Source organism: Salmo salar, chromosome ssa28 (assembly GCF_905237065.1).
Source record: "Salmo salar chromosome ssa28, Ssal_v3.1, whole genome shotgun sequence".
Lineage (NCBI taxonomy): Eukaryota > Metazoa > Chordata > Actinopteri > Salmoniformes > Salmonidae > Salmo > Salmo salar.
In genome coordinates this window covers 27,270,809-27,296,581 of record NC_059469.1, presented here as the reverse complement: position 1 = coordinate 27,296,581, position 25,773 = coordinate 27,270,809, and the positions used below count along the sequence as shown (strand labels likewise).

The 25,773-nt window shown below is 41.6% G+C and overlaps 1 protein-coding gene across 32 annotated transcripts in view; it reads right to left on the bottom strand.

Moving 5' to 3' along the window:
* dst (dystonin) overlaps positions 1–25,773 on the bottom strand; it is a 187,008-nt gene that overhangs the window by 132,221 nt on the left and 29,014 nt on the right. For 30 of the 32 annotated variants that reach the window (XM_045710343.1, XM_045710342.1, XM_045710344.1 and 27 more), the window contains one exon: positions 1,846–1,907. In XM_045710343.1, coding sequence (XP_045566299.1) covers positions 1,846–1,907 — 62 coding nt within the window. Of the gene's footprint in view, positions 1–1,845; positions 1,908–3,374; positions 3,510–25,773 lie in introns of those variants that run through there. The other 2 variants (XM_045710365.1, XM_045710368.1) reach the window with 1 other exon arrangement.

The window sequence follows — 25,773 nt, the reverse complement described above, 5'->3', positions numbered from 1 at the left end:
TCATGCATAATAACAAATTGGCTTGAAATATTTAATGCTTGCTCATATGGGAAAGTGGGAAATGTATCATTTGTGAAGACAGACAGTGCATGCAGACACTTGTTGCTCTGCCTCTATGACTAGGTGTTCCCTAATTACACAGAAAATGAACCAGAGTAACTTAGATTCCTGCTGAGTAAACAAAAACGACTCGGTACATGTACACTGCACCATGGGATGGGTGGAAGACATCTCCCATTGGCACCGCCGCTCTAGATCTGTCATCAGTAGTGGCAATAAGTGGCTGAGGATAAACGGCAATCTTTAATGGGTTATTCCCTGCATCGGGTAATTACACAGTACATTTCACCTTCATGGAAACTGACAGGGCTAAAACATGAAACAGCCTGTCGTTCTATTATCATTACCATCATACCATCACTCCTGTATCTGTATGTTGTAGAAACAGTAACCATTTCAACACAGAATGGCTGAAAGGTGATGACAGAGAAGTGAATATACAATACGGTAATTAGGCAGTGAGGCATGTGAGAAATCATCTACCTACGGGACCGGATTCATACACAACAAGAGTCCTACTGCCATGGGAAAAGCAAAACAGATTCATCTACATGCCTTGACTGAACCTAGCTAACACTGTACATGTGATGAAGAATCCATTTAAAAACTATATGTTGGTATTGGACTTTCAAGAAGCAAAGTGTCACTTGCCACATCATCATGATGATGTGGCAAGTGACACTTTTCTTCATGAAAATCCAATGTCTTGAAAACTTGACTGCTGACATGCAAAACCGTTTCGGACAATATTAACAGTGGACTAATGAAACAAAATACCAACATATAGTTTTTGAGTGGATTTTTCCTTTAAGACTGGTGCAGGCCACAATATTAAAACAAAGGCCTAACTTTCTCTCTCATATTACATTAAATCTCATATTAGATCATTGATATGGCAGGCCAAATAAAGACTCCCCAATCGAATAAAAGAAAAGATGAATCAAATGAATGGTACACTCTTAGAAAAAATGGTTCCAAAAGGGTTCTTCGGCTGTCCCCATAGGACAGTGGTTCCCAAACCTTTTATAGTCCCGTACCACTTCAAACATTCAACCTCCAGCTGCGTACCCCCTCTAGCACCAGGGTCAGCGCACTCTCAAATGTTGTTTTTTGCCATCATGGTAAGCGTGCCACAAACACACTATACAAATCAAATCAAACTTTATTTGTCACATGCGTCGAATACAAGTGTAGACTTTACCGTGAAATGCTTACTAACAAGCCCTTAACCAACAGTGCAGTTCAAGAAGATGGATGTTAATTATTTGACTAGTCTACCTGTATTTTACATTGTGTTGTTATTTTGCTGAACACTAGATGTTTTAATTTAATTTTTGGCAGTGAAACGAGGCTACTCAGGCGAGAAAAAAAACTCACCCAAATGTATAGCCCCGTTTGAAAACGTGTAATTGTGAATCACATTTTATTTGGTGTACCCCCGACGGCATTGCGCGTACCCCCACCCAGTTTGGGAATACCTGCATATAGGAGAACCCTTTTTGCTTCCGGTAAAACACTTTTTGGTTCCAGCTAGTACAAACCTTTTGGGATCCATGTAGAACCCTACCCAAAATGGTTCTACTTGGAACCATGTAGAACCCTTTCCACAGAGGATTCTACATGGAACTCAAAAATGTTTCTACTACCTGGAACCAAAGTGTTTTTCCCAGAACCAAAAAGGGTTCTCCTATGGGGAAAGCTGAAGAACTCTTTTAGGTTCTAGATAGCACCTATTTTTCTAAGAGTGTATTTCTAAAAGAGGCTCTGTGGACATTAAATTCTTACCTTCAGGAGATGTTGGTTTATCCATTTTGTAAAAGTCTTTTTCTGCACTCTGTCTCTTTCATCTGAGGAAAAGACACACAAAAAAGACATTTAGGAAGGTACTTTACATACGTACATACAGTACATCACATGAGGCTGCTGAGGGGAGAAAGGCTCATAATAATGTCTGGAACGGAGCTAACCATGTGTTTGTTTTATACGATACCATTCCAGTCATTACCACAAGTCTGTCCTCCCCAATTAAGGTGCCACCAACTTCCTGTGATAAGCATGGTGTAACTTTAAGGCACACACACACACACACACACACACACACACACACACACACACACACACACACACACACACACACACACACACACACACACACACACACACACACACACAAGCAGAATTGTGACATGGTATGTGTGATTTACTATATAACTCTACAGTTCTTGAATGAGCCTTTCATTCCTCTTGTCAATGTATATGCTCTCATCAATATCCAACCACAGTATACATATGATATTATTATGATTTTTTTTCGGATCTCCATTAGCTGTTGAAGAAGCTATTCTTCCTGGGGTCCACACTAAACATAGAACATGAAGAAAAAAACATGTTTCGATAAAAGACAACTATTCTAATGTTCTTACTTACACCTGGGTTCATTTAGTCTCCAGAGAGATTGATCTTTTTGGAAGCGTAATTGAAAATAAATCATTTCTATGCATGAGGCTGCACTTCCATTACTTATGATTCAGCACTGTACACTGTCAAGCAGATTATTTTGTGTTTCTTGTATCCATGACATCCAGGCTAGCCGCTTCCACATGCAGCCTCTAACAGACATCAGTCTCTCTGGGACAGAAAATGGAAAGATAAAGGCTCAATTGTAGGCTGTCAAGGCAAAAACTATCACCAGCGATGCTACACAGACAAAAACACTTGCTCTGAGAATCTAACAACATAGACAAAATTCCTATCTTATATTTCTGTATCATTAGCCTAACAAAATCCATTACTTTACTTCAACACTGCACAGGCTACTGGTCCTGAGACACACAGCTTGGGGAGAGACCCTCCATACTTACTATTACCTGTCTCACACAGAAAGGCTGCAGTGTGGGATTCAGGATTCAGGCCAGATGTCTGTCTGTCCTTTTTAATCTCTCTGCCTAAAGGTCCATCTGCTACAAGCCCTCACAGGCATAATTTGATACCAATCATGAGCCCAGTAAATCACATTAAAAACATGACATTATAAACTTCACATTTAACAAAGCCTCAGTCTCAGCATTAAAAACAACAACAACACCACACAATCTGCATCTTCTTGGACTTTGGAACCAACATGCAAAAGAGAAGCTAGTCCATTTACAACAGCATTATAACACAACAGGATTTAGCTTTGGGAGGTTTTAAGATCCCCTGTAAATGAGAAACTAGGGCAAGCTTCAACGCTCAGTCAGTAATTGAAATTCCCAATCTTCTGAACCCGGAAGAGGATTGGAGGGAAGCAAAGCAGGAAGACACATGATACTGACCCATGCAGCACATCAACGTCACCAGGTGAGCGCTGAACTCCCCCTCACTCCCCAGCAGTTGCCATATCTCCTTTGCCATTTTTAACTCCCGTGGACTCTGCAGAGAGTGTATCATGGTCCTGGCAGAGGGATGTGTGTGAGCTACCAGCGTTACTGAAGGAGCAGCAACAGACTCCTCCTGTCTGCCTCTAGGGCAGCCTGCAGTTACTCCACTTCTCGTCAAGCATCCAGAACGAGTTCTGTCAGGTTTTCCAAAGCAACTCAGTGGTTTTCTTATATGGTTAATGTTTACTCAAGGCCACAGCACAAATGCTTTTGAGGAACTAACTAATAAGGAACTTTCACTGGGGATGGGCCACATTCTGAAATTGCATTTTTGTCCGCCCCCCCCCAGTTGTATCATTGGAATGTGATACAAAACGAGGCAACGGTGAGCTTTAAGACCATGTGGATGTCTCCGAGTGGTCGGGTAGGCTGTTTGGAGTTTTTATCCGACTGGATATTTAACTAAAATATATACAAAAAGTTATGTCCCCCCCACTTCTAAAACCAAAGTTGCACCCTTGCTAATTATGCTCCTTAAGAAAAGGAGCAAAGGTATTTGTCTGCTTAGAAACAATTTTTTTCAGATGACACTTTAACCTGAAATGGGAAGGGGCATCATTTTGGAGAATACTATTGCAGTAGAACATAGGAATAGATATAACAATTAAAGATTCAATATGCAAAAATTGCTCCATAATTTCCTTGTTCCTAAAATTCTAATAGTTTGCCTAATTTCCGTTTATCTGACAAAAAAAAGCAGTCATTGTGTAGATAATCCCTGTACCATCTAAACCACTGTGAAATATATTTTCCATAACCAAACATATTGTATTTTCAACTGTTGAAAGGCGGTGTACAAAATCTAAAGTATATATGCAGTACAAAACTTAAGAATGAGAAGCATAGAAATAAGGCACATAGAACATATCTACCACTTCTTAGACTTTCTTTCAATGAGAATGACAAATCTATAACTCATATTTCTATATGAATTTGGTCAGGTCGCCCAAAAAGTTACATATTGCAGCTTTAAATGTCTTATGGGTATTTATCTGATGGATTAATTAGATTACATCTACTAGGCAATTAGGGCTCCCGAGTGGCGCAGCGGTCTAAGGCACTGCATCTCAGTGCAAGAGGCGTCACTGCAGTCCCTGGTTTGAATCCAGGCTGCATCACACCTGGTCGTGAATGGGAGTCCCATAGGGCTGCACACAATTGGCCCGGGTTTGGCCGGGGTAGGCCGTCATTGTAAATAAGAATTTGTTCTTAACTGACTTGCCTAGTTAAATAAAGGTTACATTTAAAAATAAATACAAATTCAAGTTTATGTGGTGTCTTTAGGCAGAGAGCAGTTAACTAATAATGTAATATAATCAACAAATTGATTTATCTTGTGCAATAAGATTAAATAATGTCCAACAGACTACAAACATGTTCAAATGAAGAAAAAAAATCACTCTAGTACAGCTGCCAAGACTATTTCTGTCAGCAGAAAGACAAAATCTGGACAAAAACTCCATTCATCAAAACAATCAAACTGCCAAAAACAGCAGGTCAAAATGTCTTGTTGTCATCACAATATCTCTGTGCTGAAGAGAACAACATGGGTTATGAACTATTTTCCGTCTCACTCTGAGGTCAGTCAATTAACTAGACAATCACAATCATTTTAGACAGATCCTCGACAAATCAACATTTCTCTGCAATCAGTGGCATGTCCCAGCAGGGGTTCTAAAAAGATGAGACAGTATGTTCTATGTCAGAAGTGACACATTTGTGAGGCTGATGTCCTTGAATTTGCAAGGCAAGAATATTTGAATGAAGGGAAAGGGGGATACCTAGTCAGTTGTATAACTGAATGCCTTCAACTGAAATGTGTCTTCCGCATTTAACCCAACCCCTTTGAATCAGAGAAGTCTGAATACAAATTATTAGTCTGCATTTCCACACATATAGCACATCCTACAGTGCACCGCCCACAACAATGTCAATTACTGTTTCATCAAAAACATTTAGCACACTCACTTGCGCTCGTTGGGCAAAAACCACAACACCAACTGAAATCAAAACAACCACACCCTTTACTTAGGGCTGCATAAAATATGACACCAAAATTACCATACAAAACACTGTCAATGGCATGAGGTGATCATACACTGGTCAGTTCAGAGGCAAAAACCGATGGGTGATTATTCATATAGGCCTTTCCTTATTACAGAGGTTTCTCAATGGTGCTGCCACTGTCAGTGGGTCTCAGAGGACATTTCCATGTGGTTCATCTATAAATATTATGTGTGTAAAGCTACAGAGGATTCACTACCGGGCTGGGAGTCTAGGACTGGGAATTGCTCCACATGTTAGCGGACAGAACACAGAACCTATGGGAAAATTAAGGCTGTCCCCGACTAAAACAAATCTTGGTCGACAGAGAGTCGTCCTGTTCTTTCGACCAATTCGTCTAAATGTTTACATTTATTTTTCCATATATAGACAGACACAGCCTACGTGTTTGAATAAAATCAACTACATACAGAACCAGTCAAAAGTTTGGACACACTTACTCATTCAAGGGTTTATCCATTGCTGGTAAAACTAATGAGCCTTACTTGAGCCCTTCTCCACGACATTGAAGTTGATCCAGCTGGTCAACTGCAAGTTCCAACACAAGCACACACTGCAGGACCGGCAGACCAAAATACTCATTAGCACACATGGTCTGGATCCCCCTACAAAACAAGGGTGTGTCGAATCCAGGCCCTCTCTTGGTTTTCATGCTTAACTGTTGATGTTTGGAAGTGCTACAGTCCATCCAGGGCCATGGGAATGTGTTAAATGTGTTACCTTACAGCTCTTGCCCTCTGACTTGACTGGGTTGATGTTTGTGAATGTCCATCTTTACAGAACGTGTTATGGGAGTGATGGGTGCTGCTTCAACATATACGAACGATCTCCATTGGAGCAGTTTGTGTGTTGACCCTTGTATCTTATCATGCACCTCATCATTCTCCCCACCACCTTACACACAGCTTTAGCCAGAAACTCAGTCACAACACTATCATCACAACACAAAACTATCATCACAACACTATCATCAAGTTGCTTGTTGGTAAATATCCTTTGCTATTTATTTTACATTCTTAGATGTGATATGTTTTATGACTGCTGCCAGATGAATTGCCTCTCTGAGAACATTAAAAGTTTTCTGAATCTGAATTCTGAATCTGAATCTGAATTCTGAATCTAAATCTGAATGTGCTGATTCAGGTAGTTCTTTAATTGTAACTAGAATTGAGTTCTGGTCAGCCATGCGCCACTTCAAACTGAACAGATTATTCTCCTTGAACATAACATGTTTTCCTCTGACTGTTATTCCTCTGATCAGAAGCTTTGCCCTTGCTTCCTTACTGAGAAGATATATAATGTCAGGGTGCACATACTCTCTGTACTGACCTCAAGTGGTTTGGATGAATTTCCTGTATGAGACTGTGGTAGAGCTCCTCCTCCTTAATGGGGTTGGCTATGACCTCCTCCTTAATGGGGTTGGCTATGACCTCCTCCTTAATGGGGTTGGCTATGACCTCCTCCTTTGTCAAGATTTCTCTCTCCATGATAAAAATAGGTAAAACAATCTTCTTTTGGGCATTTCGTCCCACAACCTTACTCCAGGTCTCATTTTCATTGACATTAGTTTTTTCATCGCTAGAAATATCCACAAATACAGCCGCCATTTTAATTGTAGTGTTAATGTTTAAAGTAATTTGTTTAACATTGAAATGCATCAACAAGACTATTCAGCATTATACAGTGAATTGAGGCTGTTCTGAGGGCAAAAGGGGTGGGTGCAACTCAATATTAGGAAGGTGTCCTTAATGCTTTGCACAATCAGTGTATATATATATATATATATATATATATATAATTTTTTTTACATTTTTTATTCCGGACTCTGACATTGCTTGTTCTGACATTGCTCATTCTGATATTTCTTAATTATTTTATATTTTTTTACTTTTTGTTTAAGGTTTTGTTAGAAATTACTGCAGTGTTGGAGCTACAAACATTTCACTTAACTTGCGCTAAAATCTGCAAATCTGTGTGCGTGACAAATAAACTTTGACTGGAACTGCACATGAGAAAGGACAAAATATCCATCCCACCTCTACCCTTTCATTTGAACACACCCTGGGAACAAAACTGGTTGCAATGACATCATTGGGAGTGCTGATCAGTTTTGCATTTTAGATATAATGAAAAAGATGACATGGATGGGGGGGTGACCTGATTCTAGACTCGGAGACGCTTGATACATACTGTCTGGGAATATGAAACAATGAAATCAAGGTGATCTGTGGGTTATGCAAAATTCCCTGTACTTTAGTATAAAACGCAATGACATAAGAACGCCAATGCTCAGCATTGATGCTTTTGAAAGGTCAGAACGGTTGACAGTCATTGAACATATCAAACAGCTTTCCTCCCAATATCTGTTTAAATGCCACAGTGTGTCCCTGTTAAACAAATCTGACTGTGTTTAAAATCCACCTCAGCCATGGTAGTGTTGCAGACACTTTCATCTGCAGCAAGACTGCAGTGCTGCTATATCACTCCTTCTCTCTCTCTGTACTCTACATATATCTCCTGTTCCCTCTCTCTCCATAACTGTTAAGTAAATCACAACTGCCACTGGGTAGAGCAGAGATTGGCCTTCAGGACATTGCAATTTGTGATCCCAGTGGCCTTACTGCTTACTGCATAATACATGAGCATAATACATGAGCAGACTTGAGACTCATTAATACAAATGGGGTCTTCAGGGTGTGTCCAAGGCAACACCCTTCCCAGCTCAACAACACCCTTCCTTGTTCAAGGCCCAGAGACAGGATGAATTTGCTGTATCATTGACCACCAAGGCTCATTAAGGGCTCTAAAAGTGTGACTATTTTACTTGCATATGCGCCCAAATATTTTGCTGTGCGACCTGGAATTTGAATTTAGGAGCACCAGTGCACCTAGAAAAATGAAGGATTCTAGCTTTAATACATCACATATTTTTCATTGTGCTCCTAAATTTATTTGTGTGAGCTTACATTTTTCAATTTAGGCGCACACGTGCTCCTCATAAAAAAGGTCAGTGTAGAGCCCAAGTTTGAAATCCATAACATCAAATGACCATGAGGAGCAGTTTATTAAAACGTATAAAAAATACATCTGTATTGTACTCACATGACATCATGAGTGGAAATTGCACACAGAGACTGTAGTACTGAGGGGATACAGTAGTAGCTGGTTGGATACAGTACCACTGAGTCTGTGGAAAGTGTGTACTTCTCTTAGGTAAAGAGCATGGCAATCTAAAGAGAATAGTGCCCTCTTGAGGAACATAGTTCTACACTCAAATCACTTCTTAATCTTACTTCAATCCTCTAAAATAGTGAAAATGAACTTCATAAAAACACACCAAACTATAATATTACTTACCAAAATGTGTGATAAGGTATATTATATAAATAGAGAGAGAGTAATCAGAGTCTACTTATACCACCACATTAAATGTCAGGTCTGGAGCTTGTAATTACCAGTCCTAGTTTACAGCTGAACACTCCATTAAAGTCAGAGGTAATAGTTTCAGTCCCATCTGATCTACACAGGCCTGCTTCCTACCATGACAATAAACATGATGTCAGGTAAAACATTATGCTATAAAAATAAACAGAGTCGCACACTATATATAAATTCCCAGTCGTTTATTTGGTCATTTACCAACGTTTCGGCATCCCTTCAGGGGAATGTCATCATGCTTGAACTAGGTTATGTAGACAAACAGCGCAATTAGTGCAACCAATGACAATAGTGTGTCATAATTATTAAGTTAATTAGAATGAATTGAGTGAAACTTAAAAAATAAAAACAAAAGTGTATAGCATATTGAATATATTAGGCTATTGTTATCTTATGGAAACATAATTAAATATTGGACATAATATTATCATCAACATACATTATTGTTTCATTCAAATTCACATATTTAATTGTTTCGTATTTAATTTCATATTTGTCACGTTATCTTTTGGTTCAACCATAATGCTGCTAAAGCCACTTTCTACCATTCTAAATTCCAAGCATCTGCCTCTAACCCTAGAAGCTCTTTGCCACCTTTTCCTCCCTCCTGAATCCCCCCCCCCCCCCTCCCTCTCTGCGGATGACTTCGTCAACCATTTTGAAAAGAAGGTTGACGACATCCGATCCTCGTTTGTTAAGCCAAACGACACCGCTGGTCCTGCTCACATTGGCCTACCCTATGCTTTGACCTCTTTCTCCCCTCTCTCTCCAGATGAAATCTTGCGACTTGTGAAGGCCGGCTGCCTAACAACCTGCCCGCTTGACCCTATCCCCTCCTCTCTTCTCCAGACCATTTCCGGAGACCTTCTCCCTTACCTCACCTCGCTCATCAACTCATCCTTGACCGCTGGCTACGTCCCTTCCGTCTTCAAGAGAGCGAGAGTTGCACCCCTTCTCAAAAAACCTACACACGATCCCTCCGATGTCAACAACTACAGACCAGTATCCCTTCTTTCTTTTCTCTCCAAAACTCTTGAGCGTGCCGTCCTTGGCCAGCTCTCTTGCTATCTCTCTCAGAATTACCTTCTTGATCCAAATCAGTCAGGTTTCAAGACTGGTCATTCAACTGAGACTGCTCTTCTCTGTGTCACGGAGGCTCTCCGCACTGCTAAAGCTAACTCTCTCTCCTCTGCTCTCATCCTTCTAGACCTATTTGCTGCCTTTGATACTGTGAACCATCAGATCCTCCTCTCCCCCCTCTCCGAGTTGGGCATCTCCGGCGCGGCTCACTCTTGGATTGCGTCCTACCTGATAGGTCGCTCCTACCAGGTGGCGTGGCGAGAATCTGTCTCCGCACCACGTGCTCTCACCACTGGTGTCCCCCAGGGCTCAGTTCTAGGCCCTCGCCTATTCTCGCTATACACCAAGTCACTTGGCTCTGTCATATCCTCACATGGTCTCTCCTATCATTGCTACGCAGACGACACACAATTAATCTTCTCCTTTCTCCCTTCTGATAACCAGGTGGCAAATCGCATCTCTGCATGTCTGGCAGACATATCAGTGTGGATGACGGATCACCACCTCAAGCTGAACCTCGGCAAGACGGAGCTGCTCTTCCTCCCGGGGAAGGACTGCCCGTTCCATGATCTCGCCATCACAGTTGACAACTCCATTGTGTCCTCCTCCCAGAGTGCTAAGAGCCTTGGCGTGACCCTGGACAACACCCTGTCGTTCTCCGCTAACATCAAGGCGGTGACCCGATCCTGTAGGTTCATGCTCTACAACATTCGCAGAGTACGACCCTGCCTTACACAGGAAGCGGCGCAGGTCCTAATCCAGGCACTTGTCATCTCCTGTCTGGATTACTGCAACTCGCTGTTGGCTGGGCTCCCTGCCTGTGCCATTAAACCCCTACAACTCATCCAGAACGCCGCAGCCCGTCTGGTGTTCAACCTTCCCAAGTTCTCTCACGTCACCCTGCTCCTCCGCACACTCCACTGGCTTCCAGTTGAAGCTCGCATCTGCTACAAGACCATGGTGCTTGCCTACAGAGCTGTGAGGGGAACGGCACCTCCGTACCTTCAGGCTCTGATCAGTCCCTACACCCAAACAAGGGCACTGCGTTCATCCACCTCTGGCCTGCTGGGCCCCCTACCTCTGCGGAAGCACAGTTCCCGCTCAGCCCAGTCAAAACTGTTCGCTGCTCTGGCACCCCAATGGTGGAACAAGCTCCCTCACGACGCCAGGACAGCGGAGTCAATCACCACCTTCCGGAGACACCTGAAACCCCACCTCTTTAAGGAATACCTGGGATAGGATAAAGTAATTTTTCTAACCCCCCCCCCCAAAAAAAAGATATAGATGTACTATTGTAAAGTGGTAGTTCCACTGGATATCATAAGGTGAATGCACCAATTTGTAAGTCGCTTTGGAAAAGAGCGTCTGCTAAATGACGTAAATGTAAAATAATAAGCATCATCAACAGGGGGAACATATTAGGTGTACGCTAATAAGCCGTAGAAAGAATATATCAATTTATAAGAGTTGTTCATAAAAGAGAGAACTGTTCATAAGGGCCATGAGATCAAAGTCAATATTCAGACCACTAGGGGTCAATGTTTTTAGATAAGATATCCAGTAAGCCTCCCTTTGTAGATAAAGGGCCTCATTACTAAAATCTCGAAGTATCCCTTTAACCAGGAAAGTCCCATTGAAATTGACATGTGAGCCCTGGCAATTCCTCTTTATATAGAACCAGTCAAAGGTTTGGACACACCTACTCATTCAAGGGTTTATCCATTGCTGGTAAAACGAATGAGCCTTACTTGAGCCCTTCTCCACGACATTGAAGTTGATCCAGCTGGTCAACTGCAAGTTCCAACACAAGCACACACTGCAGGACCGGCAGACCAAAATACTCACTGGCACACATGGTCTGGATCCCCCTACAAAACAAGGGTGTGTCGAATCCAGGCCCTCTCTTGGTTTTTCATGCTTAACTGTTGATGTTTGGAAGTGCTACAGTCCATCCAGGGCCATGGGAATGTGTTAAATGACTTGACTGGGTTGATGTTTGTAGTATCACAAGTCTACATGAATCTGTTACACTTTCTCTGTTGCCAGGTTCCACTTGGAAGGTTACTCTTTGGAGTCTAAAGCCAAAGGAGAGGAGTAGCTTTAAACCGGTGAACCATTGGAACATCATGTGAGGTGACAAAATGCCAGACGGGAATTTGAAGAATAACATTGCAATAACTGCACGTGTCATTGGTCATTTAAGCAATAAGGCCAGAGGAGGTTTGGTATATTGGCCATATATCACAAACCCCCCGGAGTGCCTTATTACTATTATAAACTGTTTATCAACATAATTAGAGAAGTAAAAATAACTGTTTTGTCATACCCGTGGTATACGGTCTGATATACCACGGCTGTCAGCCAATCAGCATTCAATACCACAACCCTATTATTTTAACTTCTCTAATTACGTTGGTAACCAGTTTATAATAGCAAGAAGGCACCTCTGGGGTTTGTGGTATATGGAAAATATACCACGGCTAAGGGTTGTATCCAGGCACACCGCATTGCGTCATACATAAGAACAGCCCTTAGCCCCTGCCAGTGGCAATGTGGCTATTGGAAGTTAATAGTTGTATCCCACTGGAGAAAATCACTTACTGCTTGAGGAATAAGTTAAAGACATTTTACAGAATTTGGCAACCTTTTATTGACTATATGGAGAATCTCCCCCCACACCACATTGATTGAATCTCTATATAATTCTTATATAATGTTTCACACGTAATGTATAATATGTAGCTTACAGCAGGTGACCATATGAATCAATGTCTCATTATTATTATTATTAATATTTATTTTATTATGATTTATGTATCATGTATGTTTTTTATGTATTATGTTTGCCCGTATATATAATTTTTATTTTTTATTACGCTCGTCTGTTACCGTCACTTTGTCCTTTGTTGTCTAACATATTTTCACTTTTGTTTTGAATGTTCTTAATTGGAAAATGCAAAAAGAAAATATTCAAAAAAAAACAACAAAAAAAAAAGAACAGCCCTTACCCGTGGGATATTGGCCATATACCACACCTCCTCGAGCCTTATTGCTTAATTATACCATTGATCTGTAGGGTGCTGTCTTTCGCATGGGACGTTAAATGAGTGTCCCGACTCTCTGTGGTCACTAAAGATCCCATGGCACTTATTGTAAGAGTAGGGGTGTTAACTCTGGTGTCCTGGCTAAATTCCCAATCTGGCCCATTCCATCTTGGCCACCTAATCATCCTCAGCTTCTAATTAGTTCATTCATCCTCTCTCCTCTCCCCTGAAAAAAAGAATGTGTTCTCAGTCAACTTACCAGGTAAAATAAGGGTCAAATAAAAAAAGAATGTACGTTTTAATATGATCTTATACCTCAGTGTTTATTCTTTAACAACGGTGATACAAAACTTTGTGAACTTTAGAATGGCTCACAAACAAATCCCAGCTTGTCCAGCATTGCATCATGCCAGGGATAAAGTACTTCAGATAAGAGAAGCTGATCATTATGACTGACTGACATAACTAAAGGACTGTGACCTTTCAACTGGTTTCACTTACAACTACTTTCATGACATAATATCCCACCATTTCATCTTATGCCAACATGTTTACTTCAACTCTCTCAAGTAACGTGTGTTTTAGTTGTTTGGTATCTCCGCTTTGCTTTTTGTAGTGTATTGATGTGTATTGATGTGTATATGTTTGTGTATATTTTTGTAATTACAGGGCTCATCTGTAAAAGGCCCTTGGTATCAGCATAACTCCCTGTCAAAATAAAGGTTAAATAAATAAAGAACAGTTTCACGTCAGTCCTCCATGCAGAGCATGTTAATGTTGAGTAGGAAGTAAACACTTTGAATCACTGTGAAACGAGGAGGTACTACCTGAATTTGTCCAATACGATTATACTGACTTTCATTTTCCGTTGCACAATGTTTTGCTCTGGTGTGTGTGATCTACTGAGTATGACCCTGGTCAGACATCCAGCAGCCTGGTAAAACGTGGACAGCCGTTGATCCGGTGGGAATGTTGGTGTGACTTGTGGAGAAGAAGTGTATAGGCACGGCTATAAATAGCGACTGCAGTTAAACCACGTCATGTGTGCCCTACTATCTGTGCCATTTCATTAACATCCTTTCTTACCTCACAGCAGCATAGCTCAGGGGGTTTCATTTCAAGCTGGGGTCTGCAATTACTTTTTTTATAAGAAATGTTTTGGGGAATTTTTATGTGAAAAATAATGATTTTGTATGAATATCGCTAGCTAAAACAGAATACAATAGTGGATAAAAAATGTATGTCTCTCCGTCCTGTGACGACCCTCTCACTCTGTCTGCCGTATTCTTTCTCTTTGCTCTTGTTTTCCATATTAGGATGTCGGCGGGCGGAGTTGGGAGGGTCGTCAGCGACATGGGACACACCTGGGCGTGTCCCATGTGTCCCGGGATAAATACACCTCTTCCCCATTCATTAGGAGACTCTCTTCATGCAGACACACTTCTAGATTTTGGTTGTGGCATTTTCGTGGCCGTTTGTTTGCTTTGGCACCTTTCAACACCCCTCATTATCACATTTATGCACGCAACCACTCACTTACACTACTGATTACACACACCATTGTTCATTGTATTTAGTTTACTTCAGTTAATAAATATATTTTGTTATTCCTTATCTCCACATTGTCTACCTTTTTGTTAAGAATTTCGAGCCGGTTCGTGACAGTCCAGTATGAAGAAAGTTAGAGGTAGTTTCACGAGCCAATGTTGCATTAGCACAATAACTGGACGTCTACAGGAACAGTTAGCATGCTAGCTGTCTGGTGTAGTAGATTTGAACTATCCCTTTATTATGAATGAAATTAAAGTCATTGGAGCTAATTACAGTTTTTTTCTATATTGAAAATTCTTAGGCGGGCCGTCTAAGGGATGTTTTTCGGGATGGAAAAACAGTTTCAGTGTCAACTTAAATGACCAAAACCAGACAGAAAGCATGCATATTGAACTATATATATTTTTATATAATACCATCTTTGAGAACTAACAATCAAATAAAAGCTAGAAATGGAGAATTGAAAATTCCCAAAACCGGGCATTCAGGGTACATACATGCCCATTGATTTTGTTAGAATGTTTGAGCAGAGGAACACAGAATTAGCCATAGCAAAATGCAGAGAATTGCAGGACATTTGCTTTAAAACAACTCAATTGTCTCTCAGCTCCAGGCTGAGTAGAATTGCTGGAAATTAGCTTCAAAACTACAACATGTTCTGTCAGCTAAAAAATGAGTAGAATTGGAGAAAATGTGCTTTACAATAGCACCATTTTCTCTTCGCATTCTGAAAGCCATTTCTGTCGTCTACAGAACATCAAACTATAGTGTACAGTATGTGGCCGTGTAAATGATGTAACAGGTTTAACCTACTCAAAGTCCCTCTCTTCTGTCGCTCATACTGACTTCTGACTACATGGCAGGAGAAGCCATCAAAAGTCACATGACACGTGCCCAGAGCAGTATTTATAAACACACAAAAAGTCCCACAGACCAGACAGTTTATACTGAGAGAGTTAAAATAGCAGCAGCACTGCTTTCAATGACACGAGCCCCCGTTTTACTCTGGCCCCCGTTTTGCTCTGGCCCCCGTTTTGCTCTGGCGTGTTCGGTGGGACAGTTGGTATGACTTGAAGAAGTGTATAGGCATGGCTATAAATAGCGAATACAGTTAAACCATTGTGCCCTACTATCTGTGCCATTTCAATAACATCCTTTCTTACCTCACAGCAGCATAGCTCAGGGGTTTTCAAGCTGGGGTCCACGATGACTTCATGTGAAAAATATATATATATTTTTAATATCGCTAGCTAAAACAGAATACAATAGTGGATACAATTTGTATGTCTCTGCATCCAGTATGAAGACAGTTAGAGATTGCTCTTCTGTCACTCATTCTGACTTCTGACTACATGGCAGGAGAAGCCATCAAAAGTCACATGACACGTGTCCAGAGCAGTATTTATAAAGACACAAAAAGTCCCACAGACCAGACAGTTTATTCTGTGGGAGTGGAAATAGCAGGAGCACTGATTTCAATGACACGAGCCCCAAAGAAAGTGGTGGGAAAAACAAGTCAAGTAGACACTACCATGGCACTAAACATTGTCCTTTCCCTCCTGTCTCTGGCCTCCCATTCACACACAGGTTGACGTAAAGAAATGGGCAATGTCAAAGGGGCCTTTCACTGATAAGCTAATGTATATGCCTGGTACTGCTGCCACCTTTTGGCAGACACTTCAGTCAGGAAACCTAAAATAAAGTAAAGGTCAGTACAGAAACAGGCACATTTTCTCATTCACAGTAGCAAAGCACAGCCCAGCACAGCCCAGTACAATACCAGAACCATATAACTTCCTATCAGTGTAGAAGACACTAACAATACCACCACCCTATAACTTCCTAACAGTGTACTAGACACTACCAATACCACAACCCTATAACTTCCTATCAGTGTAGAAGACACTACCAATACCACAACCCTATAACTTCCTATCAGTGTAGTAGACACTAACAATACCACAACCCTATAACTTCCTATCAGTGTAGTAGACACTAACAATACCACAACCCTATAACTTCCTATCAGTGTAGTAGACACTAACAATACCACAACCCTATAACTTCCTATCAGTGTAGTAGACACTAACAATACCACCACCCTATAACTTCCTATCAGTGTAGTAGACACTAACAATACCACCACCCTATAACTTCCTATCAGTGTAGTAGACACTAACAATACCACAACCCTATAACTTCCTATCAGTGTAGTAGACACTAACAATACCACAACCCTATAACTTCCTAACAGTGTAGTAGACACTAACAATACCACAACCCTATAACTTCCTATCAGTGTAGTAGACACTAACAATACCACAACCCTATAACTTCCTATCAGTGTAGTAGACACTAACAATACCACAACCCTATAACTTCCTATCAGTGTAGTAGACACTAACAATACCACAACCCTATAACTTCCTAACAGTGTAGTAGACACTAACAATACCACAACCCTATAACTTCCTATCAGTGTAGTAGACACTAACAATACCACAGCCCTATAACTTCCTAACAGTGTAGTAGACACTAACAATACCACAACCCTATAACTTCCTATCAGTGTAGTAGACACTAACAATACCACAACCCTATAACTTCCTATCAGTGTACTAGACACTAACAATACCACAACCCTATAACTTCCTAACAGTGTAGTAGACACTAACAATACCACAACCCTATAACTTCCTATCAGTGTAGTAGACACTAACAATACCACAACCCTATAACTTCCTATCAGTGTAGTAGACACTAACAATACCACAGCCCTATAACTTCCTAACAGTGTAGTAGATACTAACAATACCACAACCCTATAACTTCCTATCAGTGTAGTAGACACTAACAATACCACAACCCTATAACTTCCTATCAGTGTAGTAGACACTAACAATACCACAGCCCTCTCTCTTCCTCTCTCTCTCTCTCCCTCCCCGCCTCCCTCCCTCCCTCCCTCTCTCTCTCTCAGAGGTCCCCACAGAGACCTCGTCAGCAGATCCTGTGATACATCTCCCTGTCAGAGCCGGTTCACTGATTAGAGAGGAGGTCGTGTGTGGAGGAGGATATACAGTATGAAACATGTCTGCTTGTCATTTCCCAAGTCCTCCTGCTTGCCAACAGACTTCACCTCAGCTCCTACACTGAGATGTCATATTAGGCAGCCTGTCATGATTCTGCTGATAACCCAAGACAGTCTGATCAAAGCATTACATAATGGCTATTAGGGGCAACTGAGAAGAGGAGGGAAATCCTGCCTGATGATAATACAGGGTTTAATACATATAGGATGAAATAGCTAAGGTATCAGCTATCCTTAGATAATGTTCTCTCCCCCTAAATATGCTTGAAAGAAAGCTCTTCACCAATATGGCAGTCGAGAACCTGGGTGACAAGCTGCAACCGTCATCGACTGAAGGTGAGGCTGGTACAGCGCCCTTAGACATGATGAATTATGATTTATGACCTGATGAGCCATTCAACAAAGTCAAGGAGAGGTGACTCAATCTGGAACGAGTGCCTGCTTTAGAAAACACACACCTCACACGCACAGACAGACAGACAGACAGACAGACAGACAGACAGACAGACAGACAGACAGACAGACAGACAGACAGACAGACAGACAGACAGACAGACAGACAGACAGACAGACAGACAGACAGACACACACACACACACACACACACACACACACACACACACAGACAAAGGGTTAGGTAAAGGTTAGGGTTAGGTAAGGGTTATGGTTATGATAAAGGCTAAGGGTTAGGGTTAGGTAAGGGTTATGGTTAAGGGTAGGACTAAAGGTTAGGGTTAGGGTTAGGTAAGGGTTATGGTTAAGATAAAGGCTAAGGGTTAGGGTTAGGTAAGGGTTATGGTTAAGGGAAGGGCTAAAGGTTAGGGTTAGGTAAGGGTTATGGTTATGGTTAAGATAAAGGCTAAGGGTTAGGGTTAGGTAAGGGTTATGGTTAAGGGTAGGACTAAAGGTTAGGGTTAGGGTTAGGTAAGGGTTATGGTTATGATAAAGGCTAAGAGTTAGGGTTAGGTAAGGGTTATGGTTATGATAAAGGCTAAGGGTTAGGGTTAGGTAAGGGTTATGGTTAAGGGTAGGGCTAAAGGTTTGGGTTAGGGTTAGGTAAGGGTTATGGTTAAGGGTAGGGCTAAAGGTTAGGGTTAGGTAAGGGTTATGGTTATGGTTAAGATAAAGGCTAAGGGTTAGGGTTAGGTAAGGGTTATGGTTAAGGGTAGGGCTAAAGGTTTGGGTTAGGGTTAGGTAAGGGTTATGGTTAAGGGTAGGGCTAAAGGTTAGGGTTAGGTAAGGGTTATGGTTAAGGGTAGGGATAAAGGTTAGGGTTAGGTAAGGGTTATGGTTAAGGGTAGGGCTAAAGGTTTGGGTTAGGGTTAGGTAAGGGTTATGGTTAAGGGTAGGACTAAAGGTTAGGGTTAGGGTTAGGTAAGGGTTATGGTTATGATAAAGGCTAAGAGTTAGGGTTAGGTAAGGGTTATGGTTATGATAAAGGCTAAGGGTTAGGGTTAGGTAAGGGTTATGGTTAAGGGTAGGGATAAAGGTTTGGGTTAGGGTTAGGTAAGGGTTATGGTTAAGGGTAGGGATAAAGGTTAGGGTTAGGTAAGGGTTATGGTTAAGGGTAGGGCTAAAGGTTTGGGTTAGGGTTAGGTAAGGGTTATGGTTAAGGGTAGGGCTAAAGGTTAGGGTTAGGTAAGGGTTATGGTTAAGGGTAGGGATAAAGGTTAGGGTTAGGTAAGGGTTATGGTTAAGGGTAGGGCTAAAGGTTTGGGTTAGGGTTAGGTAAGGGTTATGGTTAAGGGAAGGGCTAAAGGTTAGCGTTAGGTAAGGGTTATGGTTAAGGGTAGGGATAAAGGTTAGGGTTAGGTAAGGGTTATGGTTATGGGAAGGGCTAAAGGTTAGGGTTAGGTAAGGGTTATGGTTAAGGGTAGGGCTAAAGGTTAGGGTTAGGTAAGGGTTATGGTTAAGGGTAGGACTAAAGGTTAGGGTTAGGGTTAGGTAAGGGTTATGGTTAAGATAAAGGCTAAGGGTTAGGGTTAGGTAAGGGTTATGGTTAAGGGAAGGGCTAAGGGTTAGCGTTAGGTAAGGGTTATGGTTAAGGGTAGGACTAAAGGTTAGGGTTAGGGTTAGGTAAGGGTTATGGTTAAGATAAAGGCTAAGGGTTAGGGTTAGGTAAGGGTTATGGTTATGGTTAAGATAAAGGCTAAGGGTTAGGGTTAGGTAAGGGTTATGGTTAAGGGTAGGGCTAAAGGTTTGGGTTAGGGTTAGGTAAGGGTTATGGTTAAGGGTAGGGCTAAAGGTTAGGGTTAGGTAAGGGTTATGGTTAAGGGTAGGGCTAAAGGTTAGGGTTAGGTATGGGTTATGGTTAAGGGCAGGGATAAAGGTTAGGGTTAGGTAAGGGTTATGGTTAAGGGTAGGGGTTAACGTTAGGTAATGGTTATGGTTAAGGGTAGGGGTTAAAGTTAAGGTTAGGTTTAGGTAAGGGTTTTGGTTATGGTTAAGGGTAGGTGTTAAAATTAGGGTCAGGTAAGGGTTATGGTTATGGTTTAGGGTATGGGTTAAGGTTATGGTTAGGGTTAGGGTTTAGGGTAGGGACGTCCCAAGGATCCCAGATAGCACTAATAGTGTTTCCTTCCCAGCATCCTCAACTGTGTGAAGAGCAGCATACTGCTGCACTACAGTGGGTGAGTAAGCCAATGGTCACAGAGTATTATCCCAGAGGGGAGGGGCAGTGACTCACCAGACAGATCTGCCACTGTGAGCCAGCCAAGGCCAAAGAGCGGGTGCTGTCATGCTACCATGACAACTCATAAACACGCAATTGACGCAACAACCGTAGGCTGCCCATAATCATACTGTCAGTTTGCATTGTAGAACCAAAACATTAACTGCTTTACTGATAGTATGTCTTGGAAGCTATTGATGTCTGAAGCACAGTAAGATATCCTAACTAAGAGCTCAGAGTCTGACTCATTCCTTCCACACAGTAACTACATCTAATCGGTTCAGATCAATACAGGTCTTGACATTTTTTACATTTTTAGTCATTTAGCAGACGCTCTTATCCAGAGCGACTTACAGTAGTGAATGCATACATTTCATTTCATGGATTTTTTTTTTATTTTTTGTTTGTTTTTTGTACTGGCCCCCCGTGGGAATCGAACCCACAACCCTGGCGTTGCACACACCATGCTGGCGTTGCAAACACCATGCTCTACCAACTGAGCCACAGGGAAGGCCGTAGGCCTAATAGAACAGGGTCGGTAACTGGCTCAATTGCCTTCAGCTCTGCTGCCTTATTTTGCTATTTATTTCATGCGGTTTCTTTCCCTCATGTGTACTGTACTGTGCATTAGGCTACACATAGGCCTACTGTATTTAATGTATAATTATTCCAGATCAACGGCCCAACCCGATCAGGACAAAGTGTTCTGTTCTATAATTTGGTATTAATGTGGGTGGTTTGGCATTGCAAACTTAAAACTCCTCACTCGGCTCAAACAAAGCCTTCATCTACATCACTATGATGGTGTCAAGTCCAAGCATGTTTTAAACGGAATGAATGAAACATTTTGTAGAAAAATGCCATCCACTAGGCCTAATGAATACTTGTGTTACTATAAATATTATGGAGAGCTATATTAACAGGTTGAAAGTAGGACCTGTTAGCTTTGATTTTTCTGCAGTATCTCGGGGCACCAAGCTAACACATTAGAAGTGGGAACCACTCCAGGAATTTGATGGGCTGAAATAGCCGTTACCACTCAACATTTTTAACTGCCGCAAATCCGAAGTGACAACTAACGTACATTCAACATTCATCCAAATGTTTTTTAGAACACAACATTAAGTAATACTTGCCTTTACATTACACTATACAAACTGTCAACTGAACGCACCATACATTACACTATACAAACTGTCAACTGAACGCACCATACATTACACTATACAAACTGTCAACTGAACGCACCATACATTACACTATACAAACTGTCAACTGAACGCACCATACATTACACTATACAAACTGTCAACTGAACGCACCATACATTACACTATACAAACTGTCAACTGAACGCACCATACATTACACTATACAAACTGTCAACTGAACGCACCATACATTACACTATACAAACTGTCAACTGAACGCACCATACATTACACTATACAAACTGTCAACTGAACGCACCATACATTACACTATACAAACTGTCAACTGAACGCACCATACATTACACTATACAAACTGTCAACTGAACGCACCATACATTACACTATACAAACTGTCAACTGAACGCACCATACATTACACTATACAAACTGTCAACTGAACGCACCATACATTACACTATACAAACTGTCAACTGAACGCACCATACATTACACTATACAAACTGTCAACTGAACGCACCATACATTACACTATACAAACTGTCAACTGAACGCACCATACATTACACTATACAAACTGTCAACTGAACGCACCATACATTACACTATACAAACTGTCAACTGAACGCACCATACATTACACTATACAAACTGTCAACTGAACGCACCATACATTACACTATACAAACTGTCAACTGAACGCACCATACATTACACTATACAAACTGTCAACTGAACGCACCATACATTACACTATACAAACTGTCAACTGAACGCACCATACATTACACTATACAAACTGTCAACTGAACGCACCATACATTACACTATACAAACTGTCAACTGAACGCACCATACATTACACTATACAAACTGTCAACTGAACGCACCATACATTACACTATACAAACTGTCAACTGAACGCACCATACATTACACTATACAAACTGTCAACTGAACGCACCATACATTACACATAAACGGGAACAGAACACTGCCTGCCCAGTCAGCAGAACAGTGTTTGCTCACGTTTGACTAAGCACTAAAATAGAAAATACTCCTGTCAAGCACAACAGATCCACAAAGGAACAGGTCCCAGATAAATAATTGCATACTTCAGGAGGGTAAAGAGTAACTAGCTCCAAAGTATTATCTTAGCCTTGATTGGGGCTATAAAACTATTTCTAATGTTTTTTGCTTATTTTATCACCATGAAGTGCCCCTAAACTAACCCCATGTCATCATTTCAACAGTCCTCTCAAATTGACTTTTGGAGAGTTGGGTTGAGAGAGGTTTTCAACAGCCAGAAACACTCAACCTAATCTGACAAGAGAGTTAGCCTAACCACCCCTCGTCTAAAGTACACACACAGTGTTTTGATTTCTCTCTCTCAGCGCCATGGTCACATGGTCAGGGAGCGAGTGAGCGCAGGGTCGGGGTGTCCGCGTGGCTCTGACAGGATTAGGAATTTCATGGCCTAGTGCTGAGTATTCACCCTGCTTGGGTTTCCTCTGGGAATACACACTTCAGTAGTCACACATCCCACACCATCACAGTACGGCCCAGACAAAGGATCTTAACCACCATCACATCGGGAGCATGGCACACAGACAAGTCTCTGACTGGGATTTGGATGCGGCCTCTCCTCTGTCTGGACACAATGTGTCTTTTGTACAGTAACAGACAGTGTCCCTAGAGGGAGCCTGCCCTTCTGTATGTGTGGCCTTGGCCCTGGGCCTGGTTCTGGGTCTGGGCCTGGGCCTGGTTCGAGTTCTGGGCCTGGGTCTGGGCTGGTGTGATGAGTGGGCTGTGTGGAGAGAGGGACGATATGCTCGGCACAGGGGACCAGGGACAAAGACAGTGAATGTGCAAAAACAACAGATGTTTTTTAACTCCTCATTGTCTTTTTTCAGTCAATCAGTATTTCTGCCAGTGGATGAGCTACCGTTAAAGACTGCGTCTTGAGATCCTGCAGCACACATGCAGGAAAACATTCATCTCAGAGAGAACCAGAAGGGAATATTCATCTGCAATAGCCAGACCACACCCTAGTAAGAAAAGAAGAAAACAAACGACCAGGTATTGAAACTCAAATAATATTATCTTATACATTCAGCGTGGGGAGGAATACGTGCTCTGAGAGCAGTCAGGCATAAAAACCTAATTTGCTATCATATTGTAACGACCCTAGCCCTACCCTGATGGAAAAAACACATGAATTACACGTGATCATGTGAAGTGTTCCAAAACCACAGTGATCACATGTGATCTTATGTGAAGTTAATGTGATAATGTGACAACATGTAAAGCAACATGTGATAACATAAACCTACACGTTTTCACATGACTTTACATGTGAAATTTCACATAAAATCCTGAGATTTTCCACATGTGAAATCATGTGGTTTTTCTGTAAGGTTTGCCAAATGGGATATCCCTATTGGAAGAGACTGTATAGTGGGCTTCCATAGGATAAGGTTGTTAAAAAAAATCACAATCCCACTGAAGAATGCAGATAAAACATCAGATAATACATCAAATAATACATCAGATAATACATCAGATAATACATCAAATAATACATCAGATAATACATCAGATAAAACATCAGATAAGACATCAGATAAAACATCAGATAATACATCAAATAATACATCAAATAATACATCAGATAATACATCAAATAATACATCAGATAATACATCAGATAAAACATCAGATAATACATCAGATAATACATCAGATAAAACATCCGGGATGAGGCTGTAAATACCAAGGGCACATGCAGATCTATTGGCAAATGAAAGAAACATTGGAAACTTGCCATGAAATGGCTCAAGCTCATAGACAAAACACAGTAATGTTGTTTTCCATAACGTATGTCACCGTTACAAATATCATCAGGTCCCACAGCAATGTTGTTTTCCATAACATATGTGCAACATATCTGTACTGATCTCTGTTTTTAAAATGTCTGTTTGTACATAATGTTTTCATGTTCATATGTCCACCTCCCCGGGGACTGCAGATGTAAATTAGCTGTCAGCTAACTCCGAGATGTATGTATTGTTGTAAATTGCCCCCGCCATAAAAACGTAATAAACAAACAAATATACCATGCTTTTTCAATTGACAGTATTCTGTACTCTTCTAAACTATGAGACAGTAAAGATAAAACAATGGCATTATCAGTTTCTACAAAGATATGGAGAGCAGGCATCATGCATTTTATCAAGGTATTGATAATGGTTGTACATAGTCACGTACACTACATGACCAACAATATGTGGACACCTACTCGTTGAACATCTCATTCCAAAATCATGGGCATTAATATGGAGTTGGTCCACCCTTTGCTGTTATAACAGCCTCCACTCTTCTGGGAAGGCTTTCCACCAGATGTTGTAACATTGCTGCGGGGACTTGCTTCCATTCAGCCACAAGAGCATTAGTGAGGTCAGGCACTGATGTTGGGCGATTAGGCCTGGCTCGCAGTCGGCATTCCAATTCATCCCAAAGGTGTTTGATGAGGTTGAGGTCAGGGCTCTGTGCAGGCCAGTCAAGTTCTTCCACACCGATCTCGACAAACCATTTCTGTATGGACCTCACTTTGTGCATGGGGGCATATTCATGCTGAAATAGGAAAGGGGCTTCCCCAAACTGTTGCCACAAACTTGGAAGCACAGAATCGAATGTCATTGTATGCTGTAGCGTTAAGATTTCCCTTCACTGGAGCCTTGCCCGAATAATGAAAAACAGCTCCAGACCACTATTCCTCCTCCACCAAACTTTACAGTTGGCACTATGCATTGGGGCAGGTAGCGTTCTCCTGGCATCCACCAAACCCAGATTAGTCCTTCGGACTGCCAGATGGTGAAGTATCACCCCAGAGAACGCGTTTCCACTGCTCCAAAGTCCAATGGCGGCGAGCTTTACACCACTCCAGCCGACGCTTGGCATTGCGCATGGTGATCTTAGGCTTGGCTGCTCAGCCATGGAAACCCATTTCATGAAGCTCCCGATTCACAGTTCCTGCGCTGACGTTACTTCCAGATGGAGTTTGGAACTCCGTAGTGAGTGCTGTAACCGAGGACAGACGATTTTTACGCACTACGCACTTCAGCACTCGGCGGTCTCATTCTGTCAGCTTGTTTGGCTTACCACTTCGTGGCTGAGCCGTTGTTGC